Below are 21,408 nucleotides of genomic sequence, written 5' to 3'. Positions count from 1 at the left end.
GGAGTAGGTGTGAACCAGAAGAAGGTAAAGGAAGAAGGGGAAAGAATAGTATTTAAAGTATAGGGAGGAGCTGCATTGTGGTGCAGTCTTGTGATCCCACTGTTTTGGTGGTTGAGTTGGGAGGGTTGCTTGAGCTCAGGACTAGCCTGGGCAGCATAGCAAGACACATCATCTCAAAAACAAACAAAAAACTAAAAAGCAAAGTGTTGACATGAGCCTTTCCCTTGGGAAGGGTTGTTCCATCCAGCCACACTGGATGGAAGTGCAGGTGTAGGTGGACTCAGGGACCATGTAGTGGTGCAGAGACACTGAAGAGCTTTAGCAGAGAAAGCAACATGATAATGCTTAGGTGTTTTGTAAGATTACTTTAAGATCCTTGTATAGGCAAGTTGATTTGAGGGGGAGAGTGGATCTGTTAGGATACTGTTGCAAGTGGCCTGGGAGCTAGATGGTGATCTATTGATCTATCTATCTATATCTATGAGATGTTTAAGAAGGTAGATTGCATTGAACTCGAAGAATGACTGAGATTGGATGAGAAGGTGGGGAAACACTTGGATTTCTGGCTTGAAAAACTGGTTGGCTATTGTTTATTACTTAGCTAGGGCTCTTGGAGGAAGGCAGATTCTGAAAGAAAGATCATGAATTTAGTTGTTGATATGCTGAGTTTAAGGGTTGGAGAGACATAATAGTGAAATTAGCTAAATTGACCTGATGATCCAAGAAAAGTCTGGGAGTCATCTAGGATTGATGGAAGTCATGGAGTGGGTTATGGAAGCAAGGGGTAGGGAATGAATATGCAGCCAGAGAGTACAGTGGAAAACCTATGGGAAATAGAGCCTCAAGCATGAGGGGCTGTGTCCATTTCTAAGGAGAAGAAATCTACTTAGAAAATGCTGAACAGTACACATTGGGTTTAGCAACCAAGAGGGGATTGGGAAGTTGGCAGGAATGATTTCAGTTGAGTTGTGGGGACTGAAGCCAAGTTTGAACACTAGAGGAGTGAATTTACAGCAAGAAAATGAAGACTGAATATAGATATCTTTTTTGAGAATTTGGGCTTGAAGGGAGTTGGAAAGGAACTGCAAGAGATGTGCAAGGATACAGCTCTAAATATCTCTCTATGGATGGAAGGCATATATGGTTGACTGCAAAGGTAGGCAGGATATAATCCAGAGCCTCACTGAAGGGATGGACCCACACAGGAGAAGAAGATTGGGTGGCTGCAACCACAGGTGCAGGCAGGTATGGATTCAAAGCTGGTTATACTTTTATGCATCTTTCACTATATCACCACATAGAAATGGCAGCTCTCTTCTCCTTATTAGGCTGTCATTCCCCTGGGAACAGTCTTTCCCTTTACTGATTCAAGCCAAATGCTGGTGATGATGTATTTTGAATAAAACTGAGACCAGGAGAGTGGGCTTCTGAGCTTGATTCTGTTTTAACCAGCAAGTTTGCACATGTCTCTGATGGACTTAGGTTTTTTTTTTTTTCTTTTATCTCTGTAGATCACTTCAGAAGTATATTGTGTGAGGATTAGAACCATTTTAATGGCTCTTTTTATATTAATATCTACTGTAGGGTGAGCACTTGATAAGTTATCTCTAATTCTTCTGCTGGGATATCCAGACCTCCAACTTAGAAGTGATGACATTAGGACATGGAGATTGAAAGTGACCTGCCCAATATTGTCCAACTCTAAAGTACATGTTCTTGCCATTTTACCATGCTGCCTTATCCACAGCCTCCACGAGGATCAGGCTTTTGGATGTGTTTAGTGCCTCATGCCACAGTTTATCAAACCTATACAACCTGAACCCAGAGTAAGAATTATATTTTTATGTTGATTTTGAGAAATGTGCACACTCACTTGCACACACATACATGTGTTCAAGTACCATACATATTGATGTGTCTTACACAAGTTTCCTGAAAACAATGCTTATGTTTTCTACTTGTAATGCCTTGAATTTCTTTTCTTTTTCACTTAAGTTTAGTGTCTTATTCATTAAATTCTACTGAATTGATTTAACCACCCACCAATGGATTGTAAACCTTAGTTTGAAAATACTGCCATAAATTATGTGCATATCTTCAATCATTGATATGATCACTCCAAATAATCTTTTCTCCTCTTCTTATTTCTTACCTCTGAACCTAGTGAAGACTATCTCTGTATCTGGTTATTTGTATAATGATATTAAATCTAAATCAAGCCTGCCTGCTATGTGCCAACAACACTTTTTTTGCAAAGTGGGAGAATATTTCATAACTTAGCTCTGGAGAGGAAAGAAAATGTGTATTTTTTCACTTGATGAAAATGCTAATATGACAAAAGGGAAGGAAGAAGGACTGAGCAGAAGAGGATACCAGGAAACATGGGCTGCCAAGTTGAAATAGTGTAAGTTGGGGAGGTACTGAGCAGAATGACTGTAAAAGACAAATGAAACTTTTTTCTTGTTCCAGTTTTGTCACTTAGCCTCTTGTTAGTTATTCTCATTATATTTGTCCAAGGACATGCACATGTGCCAAGTCTGGCTCTGAGTACTTTGCATGTATTGTCTCAGTAGGCAATATTTATATTTTTATGTTTTTTACAGGTGAGGAAACATTAGGCATGGAGAGGCCAAGTAACTGCCCAATGTCAAGTGGCTAGTTGAGAGTGATAGAGAGTGGTCTTCCTGGAGCAGTGCTCACTGTCACAAAGTTATTCTATGTGGTCTTTGTGGGTGCCATGCCAAGCACAGAGGATTCTTGCCTTGCATTTTGAGTCTTGAGTGGAATCATACAAAGAGGAAAAAAGATTACAGCAATTCATTCTTTAGTGGTAGCCCAAAGGGACTCCTCATTTTGTTTGTTCTCCTGTCTGTAGAGTTGATTGGGTTTTTTCCCCAATTGAGTTGTGTGTAGTTGTCCCTTTGATAGTGGTAACTACTACATTTTGTTTAAATAGTTTATTTTTGCTTAAAATTTTATTACTTGAAACGAAGCATGAGCCCTAATGGATGCAGAAAAATTCTTTGTCATTTCTGGTAACTTTCATCTGTAAAAATAAAGGAAAAGGACACACCCAACCCCAGATACTTCTTGGCTCTGTGATTTTTAGCTAGAATTGTGTTCTAGTGACTCCCATACTGACATGAAGAGGATGATTGGCTCTGCATTGGGAAAGCAGAGCAAGTATTGTTAATTAATTGGGTTAATAAGAACCATAAAATTATGTTGTAATTTTTCTGTAATCCTTGGATGACTGTGACTCTGTTGTTTATGAATTCATTTCAAACAAATGACAGTGATGATTGGAGGCAGTCTCTTATCAGGCATGCCTCATGCAGACCCATGGGATCCTTGCTTATTGCTTACACAATACTGAAAGGTCTGGACTGAAACTCTGCTACACTTGAGTGCCTTAACATGAACCCTTCCTCTACCTTGTAAGACTGGGGCTGGGTATTTGACTCATTTCACCTTTGTCCTACAAGTCTACTCTAGGATTTATGGTCATGACAACCCTTCATCCTCTGTGCTGGGAATTGAACCCAGGACCTTGAGAATGGTAGAGCAAGTGCTCTACCGTTCGAGTCGTGCCCCCAGCCAGGTCATGACATCTTTAAAGATGGACAATTCAGGGTTGGGGGGTATTGCTTAAGTAGTACAGTGCTTGCCTATATTCACAAGACCCTGGGTTCAATGCTCAGTATGACCAAGATAATAAAAGGAAAGATAAGGCCCATGCATGTTTGTGTGCCATAACTAGAGTGCTGTTATTAAAAGCAGTATGCCATTACTCTACTCTGCCTTTAAAAATATGGTATTTTCAAAGGATCAGTGTGGCAGAGTCCAAAATTTCATATCAGCTAATGTTTTGACTTCCTTTTCTTAAGTTTTTATGGTTCTAGGGTTTGAGCTCAGGGTCTCACATTTTTTAGGCAGGTGCTCTACCACTTGAGCCACTCTGGTGGAGGAGCTGATATGTAGTGATATTAAGAAGAATTGATTTTGTTTTGAAGCAGTCACTTGTTCACCTTGTGGAAAAAAATTGGATATGCTTGTTTCTCTCATACATTGATAATGTCATACAAGTCACAATAATGGAATGGCAGAAAGAATAAAGCAATTGTGTCTGACAGCTGTATGTAACCATTCAATTTCTGTGTAAAGACAGAAACAACTGGTGAAAATAAAGGATTTATACAGGTGTTAGAGCACAAAGACTTCTTGTCCTGTTTCAGGGGAGTTAAATCTCCTCAGCAAACATTTGCCTAGAAGTCTACATAAGCCAAAGAAAAGGTAGGAGGGTCTCAGAACAGGGAGAATTCCAGAGTGGGTCTAATTTATAGACCCAGAATATAGAGAAGAAACTTAGAAACCTATTCCAGCCCCCCCCCCTTTTTTTTTTTTGATGAGAAAGTATCTCCTTGTGAAGCTCAGGCTGGTCTGAAACTTGCCATCCTCCTGCCTTAGCCTCCCAAGTGCTGGGATTATAGTCTTACCCTCTTAGTTCCATAGACATAATAAGTTGTTCACAGTTGGGTCACTCAGCTAGTTTCGTCATTTGGGCTAAATCTGGATGCCTGTCTTCTCAGTTTAATATTATTACAGCTCTGTTATAATTTTATTATAATATTGAACTATGAGCAATAACAACAGACATTATGTAGCACATCCATGTGCTAGAACTCTTCTAAATACTTCACATATATTAGTTCGCTTAACCCTCACATCTGTGAAGTATAGGTACTATTACTTCTCTTATTTTACAGAAGAGCTAACTGACGCACTGAAAAGGTTCACAGGCAGTCTGTCCCCTAAATTTGTTCTCTAAACTATTAGACAAGCAGTGGGCATCTTCTTCCTGTAAATAGATTTGTGAGCCATAATATCTGTCAAATCTGCTCAGCTCTGCTATTGTGGGAAAGAAGCCAGAGATGAGACATTAAACAAATGGGTGTGACTGTGTTCAAATAAAACTTTATTTACAAAAATATGTAGGGGGCTGGGTTTGGTCCCTGGACTATAGTTTGCATAGCCTGCAGAGGTCTGTACTGGGTGCTCAGGGTATACCCCACAACTGCCCATCAGATATGGTGCTTCAATGTTGAAAGGGATTTGGGGCCAGGAATTGCATTAAAATGAAACATTTTTGATGGGAATGTGTGTTGGATTAATGAGATCTTGTCTGCTGTGCACTTGTTGCTGGGAGCTTGGAAGAGGGGCAAGTATTAAATGGAGTTCATCGTTTAGTTTGCTTGCAATTTAGAGGACTCTTCAGGAGTATAAGACCATTTATTGAATGTTTGGCATATATAGCCCACTTTTTTTTTCCATTTTTCTTTTATTATTCATATGTGCATACAAGGCTTGGTTCATTTCTCCCCCCTGCCCCCACCCCCTCCCTTACCACCCACTCCACCCCCTCCCGCTCCCCCCCCTCAATACCCAGCAGAAACTATTTTGCCCTTATCTCTAATTTTGTTGTAGAGAGAGTATAAGCAATAATAGGAAGGAACAAGGGGTTTTGCTGGTTGAGATAAGGATAGCTATACAGGGCATTGACTCACATTGATTTCCTGTGAGTGTGTGTTACCTTCTAGGTTAATTCTTTTTGATCTAACCTTTTCTCTAGTACCTGGTCCCCTTTTCCTATTGGCCTCAGTTGCTTTTAAGGTATCTGCTTTAGTTTCTCTGCGTTAAGGGCAACAAATGCTAGCTAGTTTTTTAGGTGTCTTACCTATCCTCATCCCTCCCTTGTGTGCTCTCACTTTATCATGTGCTCAAAGTCCAATCCCCTTGTTGTGTTTGCCCTTGATCTAATGTCCACATATGAGGGAGAACATACGATTTTTGGTCTTTTGGGCCAGGCTAACCTCACTCAGAATGATGTTCTCTAATTCCATCCATTTACCAGCGAATGATAACATTTCGTTCTTCTTCATGGCTGCATAAAATTCCATTGTGTATAGATACCACATTTTCTTAATCCATTCATCAGTAATGGGGCATCTTGGCTGTTTCCATAACTTGGCTATTGTGGATAGTGCCGCAATAAACATGGATGTGCAGGTGCCTCTGGTAGCCCACTTTTAAAGGAAAGTCATTCCTGGTGATCCACACAAAAGGATGTGGATTTACAAGACATGAATTTATGGATTGTTTGCACAGCAGAAAGCTTTAGGCGATGGAGTTAAGATGGTGAAGCAGGTATTTATTTCAGTTTTTAATAAGTGTGCCATGAGTGGGTTCCATAGCCAACCTCATTATGTATCATCTCCATGAGAAAATTTAGTCTTCTCTGTCAACCTGTAGGTTCTAACAGTACAGAGGATTTATATCAGTGTTCCAAAGTGAAATTTTGAATTTGAAAGTTGAACTAGAAGCCTCAGAGTGAAGGGGGCTGCTGCTTGCATTTCAATGAAAGGCAGAGGAAGTTCATTACAGAGGTTGGAAATGTGGTCTGCATGCTAAGACCTTCCTGGAAGTACAGTTCTTCCACAGGGAGGTGGGAGGGAAGTGATGGCTTTGCCCTTTGTGGCTAAGGTTCCTTGGTTAAACACATATGCTCCCTCTCATGTCTCCTCCCTCATTTTTTTTTTTTTTAAACTTTTCAAGAAAACTCTTCTTCTTCAAGGTCAAAGATGTGTATTGAGCAGAAAATTTAAGCCTGGGACATTTCTCAATATCTTTATGGTTTTTGTTACTTATTTTGTTCTGTTGAGAAAAACTACTATTTAAAAATTCATCTTTGGAAATCTAAACCAGAGAGGCTGTTACTTATGTATAACAAGAGCTGATACTTAGCAAAAACATGCTAGGTGCTAGACTAAGGCTCCATTTGTCTTTTACTTACTTCCTTACAACAGTAACAGTCCTGCTGAAGAATGATCTTGTTTGAACACCTCTTGTTTGTGCCACCTCAGTTTAATTCCTTGAAGCTGAACAGCCTCTAAACCACTAGTGGTCAACTAACTATGTCAGCTTTGTGCAGTTAGAAAGTGACAGAGCCAGAATTTAAATCTTAAGTCTTTCTGAGACCAAAATCCAAGCAAATAAGTCCTGGTTTCCTAGGATACAAGATACTCTGTGCTACCATTGGAAATTGCCTGGGCAAATGGAAGAGGTTACCCTATCTCTAAAGATGCTTGCTATCCTAGTGCTTCTTATTAGAAATCAGAGGAGCTTTCCGGTGTGATTTAGCCCAACCTTCTGGAATCCATCCTTGCACTTTGTAAATCCTACACAGTTTTGGAACCAACTAGGAAAGCTGGGAGACTGAGTTGATGGAATTTTTGGTACGATGGTTACCCAATTTATTGTTTCAGTTTGTGTTGATAGAATAAGAGGCACACTTATGCTGAAAACAGTAATGTTTGTAGTTTTTAGTCTTATTTCCAAGTATTGCTACACTATTGTGCTTACAAACCAGGCACTCTCGGGATAGGGATAGAGTGGATTGGCTTTGGAAGTTCTCCCCTATTTCACTCCCATCCTCTTCAGATTTTCTAAGAACTCCCCCCTGGGGCTCTAGTTAGCCATCAGAAATGAAGACCACCAACACAAGGCTTTTGTGGCTTCCTTCATGGCTGTGTCTCTTCAAACAAATTATTTTGGACTATGTGCAACTGCCAAAGGATACTGTGTACTTATACAGGGAGTTGACATACAGGGCCACAGATTGTGAACCTTATTGTTGCCACAGTGAAGCAAGCAGAAATGATTGTTAGAAATTAATATATCAACATATGGTCAAGAAATTGCTCTTTACTCAGAGGGGAATCCATATGAACATTCTGTTTTGTTTTCTTCTTGTTTAAAATGTAATAAGCCCAGTCAATACGCCATCAGTGCTTCCCTGAAACTTCTGATGGTGACGTGTGAAGACAGATGGGTCATCAGATCTCCCTGTCTGGTTGAGGGAATTGTTACATTCCACAGTGATCATCAAAGGGTTGTAAGGCCAGCAGGTGCCTTCTGCTGGTGATTGCAGTCCTATTTCCGTTGCTTAGGTGTGGGTTTTGAGATTAATTTTTAAGATGTATTAATTATATTCACACAGAGGACCATGTAATCACTTAATTAGCCATGTGCTCATTGTATAATGATGTCAAAAGTATCTCATCATTGTTAGTCCGTGTTTTGTTCACGTTTCTCTGTGACTGTGTTACAGATGAGATACTTTTTCCAGAACACAGTGTTTCTTCTGTGGTTGGTGTCTCTTGGTTTTCAAAAGGTATAAATAAAATCCAGGCTCTCAAGTGATTCCCATAGAGAAAAAGCTGGGGCAGAATGAAGGGCCGAATGAGCGGGAAGAATGAAAATGGGGAAGGTACCAACCTAAGGGGGAGAGACAAGATTGTGTGTGTGTGTGTAAGGGGGAAGTGAGGAGGCTGGTGGGAGCAGTGGCAGCAATAGCAGAGAGGGGGGTCTAGGAAAGGGTGGGGGAGCCAGTAAGGAGAGAGAGACTCAGAAATGCACATATAGACTCAGGTAAACCAGTGCAAAACAAAGTTACAGAGACATACCCAGTGACAGAAACCAACAGACCATGAGAGAAAGACAGAGGCAGGCAGGCAAATGGACCATACCAGTAGACAATGATCCTTTTTTTTTTTTTTTAATGATACTCAACACTCCTCATCCTACTAATGATCCTTGTACATGTTTCCTTCCTTCATTCTGTCTTTAGAGTTCTTTGACTCATCCATGTTTGCCTGTGAGCAGATAATAGAGGAATCTGGCTCCTGGCAGGGAGATTTGGAAGCCAGTGGAAGTAACTGGGAGCAACATCTCTGGAGTCACACCATGCAGGTTAGGATCCCAGCTCTGTCAAGTGCCTGCTGGGTGACCTGTACAAGTTATATAATCTCTATGTACCTCAGCGTCTTCATCTGAAATAGGAATAATGATATGTTTTCCCTATAGGATGCTGTGGGGCTAAAGTAACATGCAAACCTATTAAAACAGCATATGCAACAGGAATTGGTTGTGAATTGATTCTGGATGTCATGGGATCAGTTCTCCTTTGAAGGAAGCTTCACAGAGCTTAATGTATTTTTACAAAAACTAAAGATTCCACAAATTCCTGTCTGGGGCTTTTGACTTTGAACTATTGCTAATCAGAGGCAAGAATGAAGACAGTAGACTGGGAGTGAGGAGTTGCAGCTTTTAGTCCTGGCTCTGCCAAGAGCTGTGGTGAGGTGGAGTTTCTCTGGGCCTGCTCTTAGATTACAAATGTGGGGTTTTAGGTCTTTGACCAGGTGTTACAGGGGTCTTCCTGGCCTATGAGCTTTTTTGGCTATTATTTTTACCTATGTGCGTAGGTTTAAGAACTTGGGGTTCTTGGAGTGACTGGAGATTGGTCATACTGGTAACCTCGAGAGAGAGAGAGGTTTGTAAAGAGGGGAGAATGGTGAAAATAAGAGTCTGGCTTCCTATAGCTGTGCTTGTGATCATGGCTGTCAACATTATTTTCTCTAGGGGAGGAGCAGTATTTGAAAAAGGGGCTGACTGAATGGAAGATTTAGGTGTGCTGTGGAACATGGGCTTATTAGTTCTGGGAAAGCAAATATTTCATCATTTAGGTTGAGCCCTGATCTCATAACGAAGTAACCTGCTTCTTGGACCTAAGCAAACGGCAATACAGCTCACACCCATCTCTGGTTCACTTTTATCTCCCTTCCTAAATTCCTCTTCATTACTGCCATGCTCTTCTATTGAAAGCTCCTTACTAAACCTCGTGTGTCTCAGGCAACAAAACTTCCCTTGCCTTTCCCAGATCTCTAAACTCTTAATTTCCTGAATATTGCTTTTGTAGCCAAGGGTTAACTAGTACAGATGGAAGTACAGATGGAGGAGTTCAACTCTCCAAGCATACCTGTATTTGAAAAGAGAATTTAAAAAAGTTAATTATTGAGAAAGAGATGCCTTGAGCTGAGAGCTGTGTGGGTCTCTCCCAGTTGTGGACTGGACTGTGCAGTCCTTTCTTACCTGAACCTTTAGTTCCTCTGCCAAGGGTTAGAGCACAAGATGGTGACATAAAGTAGTAACATGGAAATCTAGTCTAGTAGTTAAGAACATAGTCTTTGGAGTTAACAGATAAAGCTGAGTGTGAACCTATTTTTGCCCTAATTGTATAACTTTGTATGACTTTCATCACTGAGTGTTAGTTTACTTGGGGGTAATAATGGTATGAAATATGGTTGTTATGGGGCTTAAATATGTCAGTGTATTTAAAGATGTGTGTCCATTTGTGTTAAGTCAGCTTTTCTGTGGCTGTGACAAAATAACTGAGAAAAGCAACTTAGAGGGTTTATTTTGGTTCACAACTTCAGAGGCTTCTGTCCACTGTTACTTGGCTTCATCACTGTGGCCTGTGCTGAGGGAGAGTATCGTGGTGGAAAGGATATAGTAGAGCAGAGCTGCTTATCATATGGCAGCCAGGAAGCAGAGAGAAAGAGAGAGACAGGAAGGAGCCAGGGACAAGGAATATCCTTCTAGGGCACACTCCCAGTGGCCAACTCCCTCAACTAGGAAAAAAAAATTAAACATGTTTTTTTTTTTTTTTTTCATATCTCAGTATCTCTTTGTTATCTGTCCCTTAAGTAGTCTTGTCTTGAGTTTTCTCCTGTAGCAGTGACTTAAAATTATTTAAAGACGGGTTTTACAGAAAACAAAAAAAAAAGCACAACTGTTTCTATTTGGGGTTTGGGAGACTGTGGACAGAGAGGCAAAGCAAGAGACCTAGGCATACCTCCTATGTTCAAATTAGTAGTTCCAGGTTTGGTTGTAGTCTAGATAAAGCTATGTGACCTTGGATAAGTCTTTTAAAAATTTTGGGCTCCAGTGTTCTTGACTTATAATTTCTAAGGTTTTGTTCAAATCTAACGTTCTTAGATGAGTACATAAATCTCATTTGCTAAATGGGAATTTAGTGACAAGGAAATTCTTTGGAAAATGCAAAAACACAATTCTCCTACCTAGAATGTGAAAAGCTTTGGAGTCTCCTTTCTTGTACTTCAGTAGCTTAACAGCTTCCATCTGGATCTCCTGAGTTGCAGAGTGGCAGAGATCCCTGCTCAAGATTTGGACTATCAATTCAGCCCCTTTTTTATTTATCTTCTGATGGGCAAGAGGGAAGAGGGGCCTAAAGGCACAAGGGACTTCATGACTATTTAGATATTATCAGCTGAGTGTCAGAAAAGAAACTTCCATAAATGTACCCTCTGTGACTGAGAAAGAGAAAGCTAGGAAGCAAAGTTGGGGAAGCTCTCTCTCTTAGACTTTCAGGCAGATTTTGCTGCCTGCACATTATGTGTTCTCAGCTGGAGTACCCAGAATAGAAAGCAGGAAGGCAAATATGGGTTGTAATTGCAATTGGGAGGTGTGAATGAGTAATTGTTTTTTTCTTTTTTTTTTAAATATCCAAATACCATTTTTCTTTTTTTGATGGTGGCAGTGGGGTTTGAACTCAGGGTCTCGTGCTGGACAGGCAGGTACTCTGTCACTTGAGCCACACCTCCAACCTTTAGCGCTTGGCTTTTTCATTAAGTTTGTTGATGTAGGGAGGCTTGTGATTATATAGAAAATATCTGTATTTTAATATCCCAAACGTCTCTCTTGGTTACTCAACTAAAATAATCTATTGGTCCTTTGGGCCACTGACTGATTTCTCGTCTTGAGATTTGGTGGGTGATTTGTTCAATATGAACCTTGATACAGGGGTTTGTCAGTTAAAACTAATTCTATAGGGCCAAGAAGCTGTTCCAGGTCACTTATTCTTATTCCATGACAGGAACCAAGCCATGGCATGATACTGAATTATGACTCATGGCACAGCAATGATACTAAAGGTTTTGAGGCTTTAATATCATTCAAGTCCTATAAGGAACACCAAAGCCCGCCAGGCACATTTTTGGTACTGATCTTAACGCTGCTGCTTCTTTCTCATAGGTGCTGACATCATGCCGAGCTTTCCTTGTGACAGCACGCATCCCCACCAAGGTAAGCAGTGCGAGGGTTCCTCCCTCCAACACACACATACACACGCTCAGTGCACACGCTCGAGCAAACTCATACACAAATTCATGCACTTGTATGCACACACAAATACTTTAATACAACACACACCAAAATTATGTAGATTTAAAGATTTAGGCTAATGTGCCCAGGGGTCTTTTAGCACATTTGTATTTTCTTGCCTTACTCTTCAGAAAGCCCCTAAAGGTTGAGATGACAGACATTTTTTACTCCCTTTTCCCTGTCTTTATGTAAAGGCATCACAAGAAAAGTGGTGGAGCATTTTGTATTCTGTGTCCCTGAGGCTCTGTGTTCATTTTTTTCCCCTCAGTTGGGGCTTGGTTTCCACTATTTCAAGTGTATTCTTATTTCCTTTGGACCACTAATGGCATATTTTTCTCAGACTTTGACATGTGGGAAATAATCTTCATAACTCTAAAGAGCACATTACAGTGTTGTAACGACCTCAGCCCGCCTTCATGCTCTATGTTGTCTATGAAAAAGAACATGATCTTTAAAGATCTATTTAGCTCTGTTCTTTAAAGATCTGTTTAGCAATTTTATGAGATATCCTTTATTACATGGTGCCACCTTAAATTTGAGATATTAACTCATGAGTTAGGCATAATAATTGCTTATCTATGGTAATAAAAAGTTAATTTTTATAGGATATGGACTGAATGGTCATAGGAAATTGAGATTGTTTTCCCTAATATTTACTGAGAGCTATTTTAGTAAATAATTTAACCCTTAAAAGAATCTTAGGAGAACTGCAAGGTGGGTTCTGTTATTACCATCCCCATTTTACAGATGAGAAAACTGAGACATACAGAGGCTCAATAGCTTGCCCAAGATCAAACTTCTACTTTTAGGTGACCAATGCAAGATTGTAATAATGACAGTAAAGAGGAAAAAAAAAAAAAAAACAAAGAAATCATAGCTGCAAAGCTCCTGTGTAACTACATGGTTATTACCTGACTTAATGTCTATTCAGTGTATTTACAGTGTATTACCTAACTTAATTCTCACAGTAACCAGAATGCAAAGTTGACATTTATAAGGATTCACAGATAGCAAATGAGAGAAAAGAATCATATCACCATATCCTCCTCTTTTCTACTTTTGCTGAGCTCAACTGCCTTCCCTTCTGCATATTCAGGAAATGGGTGTTTGGTAGCTGCTTTGAGCTTAAGATACTATGATATTTATGCTGCAGCGCTATTTGCTCATTTTCTTAGTCCATTCTTTCTAAATTTTACCCACTGTTTTGTAAGTACCTGTTTATATGCCAAATATGGATCTTTTAGGACTTGGAAACTAATGATTTGTGTTATCACTGAATTTTGGGGAGATAACCAACCAGTGGTTGACTTTTGATATCATTTTTTTTCAGATCACTCAAATTTTAACTTTCTCCAAGGAAAGATACTTTTGGTATCGGGTCCTTTTGATAATATAAAGTGATTTTATATGTTTATAATGTTATAACTAGAATCAATGATAATGGCAGTAATGTTGGATTAAGCTACTTATACAATAAAATCCCCGAAGGCAGTATGTAGGGAAATGAAATAAGCGTTATTCCACCAGTGGTGTGTTCCAGTGCAGTGTGTACTGAAGGTATATTGTCTCCTGAGAAATCACCTACCTTCCTTCTACTGGTTGATCCCGTACTGTTCTCTCCTTGCTCTGCCCTCACTGAAAGGCTTGGTTTTGACCTGGCTCAGGTTGTCTGAATATTGCTTTTGATTTCCTATATTGCCAGCATTATAAGTAAGAAATGTAGTTTTCTTCCAAAGTGATCTACTCCTAGGTTTCCCCCTTAGAGAAAGCCCCTTTGGTGTTCATGTGCCAGTGATAGTCTTGGCTGAGATGTAAAATTAGTCTCAGGTTTGTTAACTGTCTGGGGAAATAATTATATTCAGAACATTAGTGTAAAATAGGTACTGATCATGCTATAGGTGTCTTTTTTGTGGGTGGTGATTAATTAAGCACTTTCTGTATAAAACTGTATGAAAAGTTAGACATGTTTCTTTTCGTATGTCAGGGCATATGTGAGATGTACCACATGTTCAGACAAACGAAAGACAGTGATTAATCACAAAAGAAATACTCCTGCAGTCACACCTGGATGAAGTAGCGCTTTGCTTGAGGGGGGGCGGATTACAATCAGATTAGGGGAGGATTTGTAGACAAGATGGGTTGAATATTCACCTGACACTAAAAAGTTTAGCATATTGAAAAATCACAAGATTTCTGGGAAGCTGGAATATGGGTGAAGGTTGTGGAGGAGTCTGTGATGGGAGGGAAAGATGGGCAGGACCTAGGCCTGTGGACTGCTGCCTGTGGAGTTAAGAGTTACAGCAGGACAGCCATATAAACATTTAAATTTGCTCTGCTGCCTTCGGGATGGGTAGTGTCTTGCTATGGGTAGGGGTGGGGTGAAATGAGACTGGTGGTAAAATGATTGATGGTCTGGATTAATTCCTTCTTATTATGTAATCAATAATGTCTGTGCCTCTGAGTTTAAAATGTCCCCAGGTCTTCATGCAACCTGCATCTGTGCCAGCTTCCTAACTAGTTCTCCTTCCTCCTCTGGCTTATAAATCTAATCCAGTGACAATCTTCAAACAGTCTTTGGGGTATGCTGGAGTGGGGGAGGATCAGTAAGGGAGACTGGGAGCAAAAGCCTGATAAAAATAGCCATGGATGAGATTAGAATGATTGAGCCCTGCTGTGATGCCTTTTAGGCTGTCTTAGAGACTCCTCTCTACACTAATAATAACCCAGAACCCTGACCTAATCATAGACTCAGCAATCATCCCCTTATCAATTGCCGATCCTGTGTGAGCTATTCCTTTTAGGTTCTGCCTTGTCTTAGTCTTCTAATGCTTCTATCCTTTGCAAATTCTTTTTCTTCTGCCTGTATTTCTCTTTCTACCCCTTGTTTGCTTATCAAGCTTGAAGTTATTCTTCAAGTCATTCTTTAGGATCTAATTGAAATACCACCAGTCTTTCCTGGTTCCCCAGCACTTTAGTATCCTTGTGAAAGTCCTTAGATATGGTAGAAGCATCTTTTTTGTACCTTTATTTTGTTTGTTTTTTTGAGACAGAATCTTGTTCTGTAGCATAGGCTGGCTTGGCACTTATGATCTTCCTGCCTCGGCCTCCTGAGTATTAGGATAAATGTTGTGCACAATCACTTCTAGCTTCTTAGAAGCATCTTTGGTGATTTCCAGGTAACGTCACCAAGCCAAAAATATACCACGGTGTCCATTCCCATCCCTGACAATGCTGACTGATGACAGCTGTGTGTTCATGGCAGTTAGGCCATAAGAAAATGTACCTGTTACACCTGCTTCCACTTGTTGAATGAGATACCCTCCAAGAGTCAGTGGTTCATTTCGAAACGTGTTCACAACAGTTGTAATTACAATATCAGATGTTTTTAATGAAAGTTACTTCACATAGCAATGAAATATGAGAGCACAAGGAGTGTCTATGAAATATTAAATGTTGATAAAAGTGAATTACTTTGAATAAAATTGCTGTCTTAAGGATCAGTCATTGAAATTTGGGGAGGGGATGAGGAGCATAATCATTTTGAAAACCTCTGCTCTCAGCTTGCATTCGTTAAGAGACTTGGAAGCTGGAAACCTTGCATTGAGGGACTGGCTATAGAGAAAGGCCACTGGAAGCCCAGATAGTAGGCTTAACTCAAAGAAAAAATTTGGCACGCCATAAACGAGTGGGAAATGAAAATATGTTTATAAGTTCTAAATTAAAATAATGAAAGTAGGTGTATACTTCTTAGAAAATAATTCCTTCCTTTAAGTGACTTTTCAAAACTAAACCAGGGATAGATCTTGGTAATAATAGGTAAGAAAACTACTCTAATTGAATGTTTTAAAATATGTGCCTTCAAGGCTACATTTAACTCTTGGAAGACAAAATACACATCTCATTCCTCTCATAGGCTTTTCAAAAATGCCAGTCAGTTGATTAAATAAATAATGAAAGAATGAATTCCCTTTCTACTTCTAATCCTTGTTATACTGCTAGATGTTTAACGGGGATTTGGGGCTTTTCTGCTCTAAGATTCATCTTATTCCTGTGTCATGGTACAGCGTACCACCAGGAAACATAATTGAGTCTCTTGTGGTTTTGGTTCTGGTTCTTTTATCATTACAGTTGTCCTTCTGTATCTGTGAGTTCTTCATATGCACATTTAGTTAATGTAAATAGAAAATATTTGGAAAAAATTACCCCTCTACAGTCGTTTTTCCTGTGATTAGCTCTTAAACAATACAGTTTAGTAACAATTTCATTGCATTTATGTTATATTAGGCATAGTAAGCAATTAGAGGTGATTTAAAGTATACTGGGAGGAGGTGTGTAAGTTCAAGTACTGTGCCTTTTGTGAGGGACTTGAACCTCTGCAGATTTTACTGTCCCACTGGGGATGGGTGTTTCCTGGAAGCTCCTACGACTATCAAGAAACAACTGCATATTTCCAGGTTTTAATATGATAGGGAAAATGATTGAACTTAGTCTCCCATTGTCTTTAGTGCCATGTTTTGTGACCATGTGCTGTAGTAAGAAAAAATGGCAAAATTGGGAGAAGATTAGTGATCATTGACCAGGAAAAATAGGTAAGTATGGGAGAATGGAGGATATTTTGAAGAGAAGGAAGTGCTGATCATAGGAGGAGAGAGGAAGGAACAATTGTTATAGTAGAAAGGAGGGCTGGGCATGTATCTTGGTGGTAGAATGCTTGCCTAGCCTACACAAGGCTCTGGATTTGATTCTCAGCACCACATACCAGGGAAATAAATTGTCATTTACTGTCATCATGTAGAGAAAGGAGCTTTATTTCACTGTGCATGTGTCAGTTAAACGGTTTAAAACACTTCATCTTGCATTTGTCTAAATGCATGAAAATAGGAGTTTTTATGGAAGACCGGGAGGAAGGATGCTCCAGTAAGTGCCCGAAGTGTAACCCAAAGACATGAGGATTTTGAAAGAAGGAGACAAACAACAGTGACTTTATCCTTCTAAGACTTTTTGGCGCAACAGTGAAATGGGAAGAACCATGTATTTAGATGCTTCATTTCATATATGCATTTCTCAATGAATAAGTAGTAGAGTTGGAGCACAAAACATTTCCATTAGATTTGTCCTAGGATGAAATTTAAAAATCAATCATGCAACTTCCTTTCTGTCTTTTAGTACATCAGATAATACTTTTGTCTTAGATACAATCATCACAGTCCTATTTTATTGGATGGAAATATTAAGCCTGACTACCTTCAAAAGATGCCCTAAGTCTTATTTGTCCTTGGGTGATTTCTAATTATAGCATTATTTTTACCTTGAATTATGTGTTTTAAATCCTCATTACAGGTCTCTGTTTCCTCTCTGTCCTCAATTACAGCTCGAGTTAACCTTCAGCTACTTGGAGATTCATGGTGTCATCTGCAGCAAGCCAACTCAGGTGAGTGTGAAGAACAGAAACCTGTCATTGTAAGGTCATGATCTTTTCTCAGTTCCTAAAACCATGAAATATTTTCTGTTTTGGTTTCACTGTTGAACATTTCTTGAGACAAAGTAGAAAAACAGGACAAGGGAAATGTGGTTTCAGAATGACTCAAGAGAAGCTGTGTGTGGCCAGGGTTTGGGAATTTGTTCTGATAAAGAAAACATATTATAGCTTTTATGTCAGTGGGCAATATAAATGTGAGAGTACTGTCCCTTAGAGATTTTGTGCATCAAATTTTAACACTGAAACTCTATAGCAATTATACAGTATTATATAAAGGCTTTCTTGGAATATAGTGATAAATGGATTTTTTGGTGTTAAATAGCTGATTAAAAAAGATTTATTGAGCTATAAGTAACTGCATTAAAACACACAGTTTGATAACTTTTGGCATATGTATTACTATGAAGCTTCCTGGTACACCTTAGAAATACTGTCTCCTTCTCTATCTCCCCATCTGCAGACAGTCTGTTGTCATGTTTCTGTTGCTATACAGTAGTCTTTGCATTTTCTAAAATTTTATGTGGATACAATTAGACAGTATGCACTCTTTCCTGTCTGCCTTTTTTCATTCAGTTTAATTTTTGAGATTGATGAATTTTGTTGCGTGTCTCACTGGTTTATTCTTTTTATATTTGAGAACTATTCCAGTGTATGACTGGGTCAATTTGTTTATCCATTCACTTGGTGAAGGACATTCGGTTGTTTCCAGTTTTGACTATGACAAATAAAGTGGCTATGAATATCTATTTACAAGTCTTTGATTGTGTGGAGAGCAGATTATGAAAAACCTTTGAGAACTGGACGTAAGCAAGAGGAGATGCAGCTTAATTACTTTTACGTGTAGGCCGAGATATGCACAGCCCTGGTCATGAAACAGAAAAAGCAGAACAGCTGCATCTCCTAAGCTTGTGTTCAGACAAGCAGGAACACAGGTTTCTCCTGTTACAATGTCACGCCCCTCCCCCAGATCCTCTGCTCCACCCTGTTTGCCGCTATTTATAAAGGGGCTTGAGGTTTTTTTTTTTTTGCTTTTTGCCTTTGGCTTTTACTTTGGGTTTTGGAAGGTTTTTGGGGCTTTGGCTTTTGCTTTGGGCTTTTTTGGTGTGGGAAGCTTTTGGAAGGGAAAAGAATTGCTAAAGGGAAAAAAGTATGGCTAAAGAGGGGTTGATAAAAAGTCTGCACTGAGAACTTTAACATAGGCCTTAGAAAGCTAAGCCAAAGAAAGAACTTTACCATAGGCTTTGGAAGCTAGAGAAAAGCCAAAGAGAACATGGGACAGTATAAGATAGAGGATGGAGACTTTCCAAGTCTGAGCACAAGGCTTTAAGAAAGCTAAAGAAAGAATGCTAAAGAAAAGCTGCAACCCTGGGGGCAAAAGACTTTAAGAGGGATTAGCTAAAGATAAGCTGATAGAAAACATGGGGCAGTAGAGTATCAGGAAAGAGGTTTTAAGCAAGGTTTTAAAGAGCTGCAAGGAGTAAAGAATACAGAGAGAGAAAAGAAGCAATGAGGGTTGCACCTGAGCGCCCAACACACCTGACCCCTCTCTCTGGCTGGCTGTCTATCCTGTGTCTTTTCTGAAGCTCAAGTTGCCCCTAGTTAAGCCCAGTTAGGTTTGATAATAACCAGGAGCGAGAGAGAGTGAGAAAATAGTGCCCCTCTCCATGATTGGAGGTTGAATTCCCATGGTTGAATAGCTAGGCGTTCAATAACAGAATCCTATGTAGGTATATGTTTAACTCTTTGGCAAACTGCCAACCCACTTTTCAAAGTGGGTTGTGCAATTTCACATTGCCACCAGCAGCCAATGAGAGCTGTAGTTTTTTCACATTGTCCCTAGCACTGATAGGATTGGTTTGTGTGATTTTAGCCATTGAAATAGGTATGTGGTACTTTTTTATTGGGACTTTAATTTGCATTTCCCTAAGGGAAAACTGTGTCACGTATCTTTTCATTTGTTTCTTTACCACCATTTGTCTTTTTTGTGGAAGTGTCAGTTCAAGTCTTCAACTATTTTTAAAATTGAGTTTTTTTCTTACTGAGTTTTGAGAGATGAAAAAAATATCCTGGATACAAGTTCTTTATGAGCTATCTGACTTATACATACAGTAAACCTGTCTTCTTTATGGATTTATTACATGTGGTTACAGCCAAGTGTGGCCCAAATAATAATAAATAAAAAAAGATTAAAAAAAATTTTCAAAAACCAAAATTTCAAACTCCTCTGTGCATATTATGCATCTCAGTTTATGTGGAGAAGCTCTCAGTACTGTGTTATTGTCAGTTTTGTTGAAATTGTGTGATCTGCTGAGTATTTTCCTACCTTAACTTTGTGAAAATCTTCTCCAAAAGGAAATAGTTACCTTAAAGGTAAAAGTTATAGTAATCCTTCCAAGCCAAAATGGGCATGTACTATGTGTAATTTAAGCGATAAAGTAAAAATTTGAGGTTTTTTTGAAAGGCAGCATGTCTGTAGTGGAAGTTGGGAGGTGTTAAGGCAAAAAAAAAAAAAATCAAATACCCACAGCTAAGCACTGAACTCTGCATATCCTGAACATTGAGTTTTTTTCTCCACAGTGGTCTCCTTGGAACCATATCAGATCATAAGGGTCTACTGTACTTTCTCCCAGTCCGTGCTTGACTTTTCTCTTAACAGTATCTTTTAAAGAGCAAAAATTTTAAATTTTGATGAAGTCTAATTTATTAATATTTTCTCTTATAAATTGTACTTTTGGTATCAGAATAAGTGAATCTTTGCTTAATGCAAGGCTGTAGGATGTTGTTTATCAGATATTATACAGCTTTAGATTTATGATCCATACTGCAGCAATTTTTGTATGAAAAACAACGTATGATCAAATGGACTTAGTAAACACCTATAGAATATTCTTTACAGTAGCCTCTGAATACACATGCTTCTCAGCAGCCCATGGAACTTTCTCCAAAATAGGAAATATTTTAGAACATGAAGCAAGTCTTAACTAATGTAAGAAAATTGAAATAACTTTCTGTATTTTATTAGAGCACAATAGAATAGAACTATTCTCTCACATGGAGACTGAACAAGTCACTTTTGAATAATTAGTAGGTCATTGAAGAAATAGAGAGGAAATAAAAAAATTCCTAGAATTAAATGAAAATACAACTTACCAGAACCTTTGGGACATAGGAAAGGTAGTGCTAAGAGGAAAGTTTATAGTTATGAGTCCTACATTAAAAAACTCAGAGAGATTTCAGATAGCCTAATGGATGCATCTCAGGTTCTTAGAAAAACAAAATCAGACCAAACATAAAAGCAGTGAATTGAAAGAAGTAATAAAGGTCAGGGCAGAAATTAAAAAAATGCAGTGTAAAAAGAACAATACAAAGTTTCAATGAAACAGAAAGTTGGTTTTTGAAAAGATAAACAAGATTGACAAACCTTTAGCCATACTAACCAAAAGAAGGAGGGAGAAGACCCAAATTAATAGAGTTAGAGAGGAGAAGGAGAATTTCATAAGAAATACCAATCAAATCCAAAGGATTATTAGGGAATACTTTGGAAACTTACATTTTAATAGACTAGAAAATCTGGAAGAAATGGATAAATTTCTAGATGCACATTCCTTATCAAAATTGAAGGATATAAACCACTTAAACAGATCTGTAACAAGCAGTGAAATTGAAGCGATAATACTCTCCCAACAAAGGAAAGCCCAGGACTAGATGGATTCAGTGCTGAATTCTACCAGCCATAAAAATGTTTCACAGACTATTCCATGAAATAGAAAGGGAAGGAAACATATGAACCTTACTCTGTGAAGCCAGTTTTGCTCTGATAGCAAAACTGGACAAGGACATGAGAAAAAAAA

General features: G+C 38.9%; 1 protein-coding gene across 6 annotated transcripts in view; it reads left to right on the top strand.

The window, feature by feature from the left end:
- The window catches only part of Carmil1 (capping protein regulator and myosin 1 linker 1), a 325,017-nt gene that overhangs the window by 105,896 nt on the left and 197,713 nt on the right, over window positions 1–21,408 (top strand). For all 6 annotated transcript variants that reach the window (XM_074082734.1, XM_074082733.1, XM_074082735.1 and 3 more), the window contains exons 3-4: window positions 11,950–12,000; window positions 17,450–17,509. In XM_074082734.1, the coding sequence (XP_073938835.1) occupies window positions 11,950–12,000; window positions 17,450–17,509 (111 nt within the window). The remainder of the gene's footprint in view (window positions 1–11,949; window positions 12,001–17,449; window positions 17,510–21,408) is intronic.

This window comes from Castor canadensis, chromosome 8, assembly GCF_047511655.1.
Source record: "Castor canadensis chromosome 8, mCasCan1.hap1v2, whole genome shotgun sequence".
In the NCBI taxonomy this organism is placed as follows: domain Eukaryota; kingdom Metazoa; phylum Chordata; class Mammalia; order Rodentia; family Castoridae; genus Castor; species Castor canadensis.
Note: the sequence above shows the minus strand (reverse complement) of the source record. Positions and strands in the feature narration are given on the sequence as shown.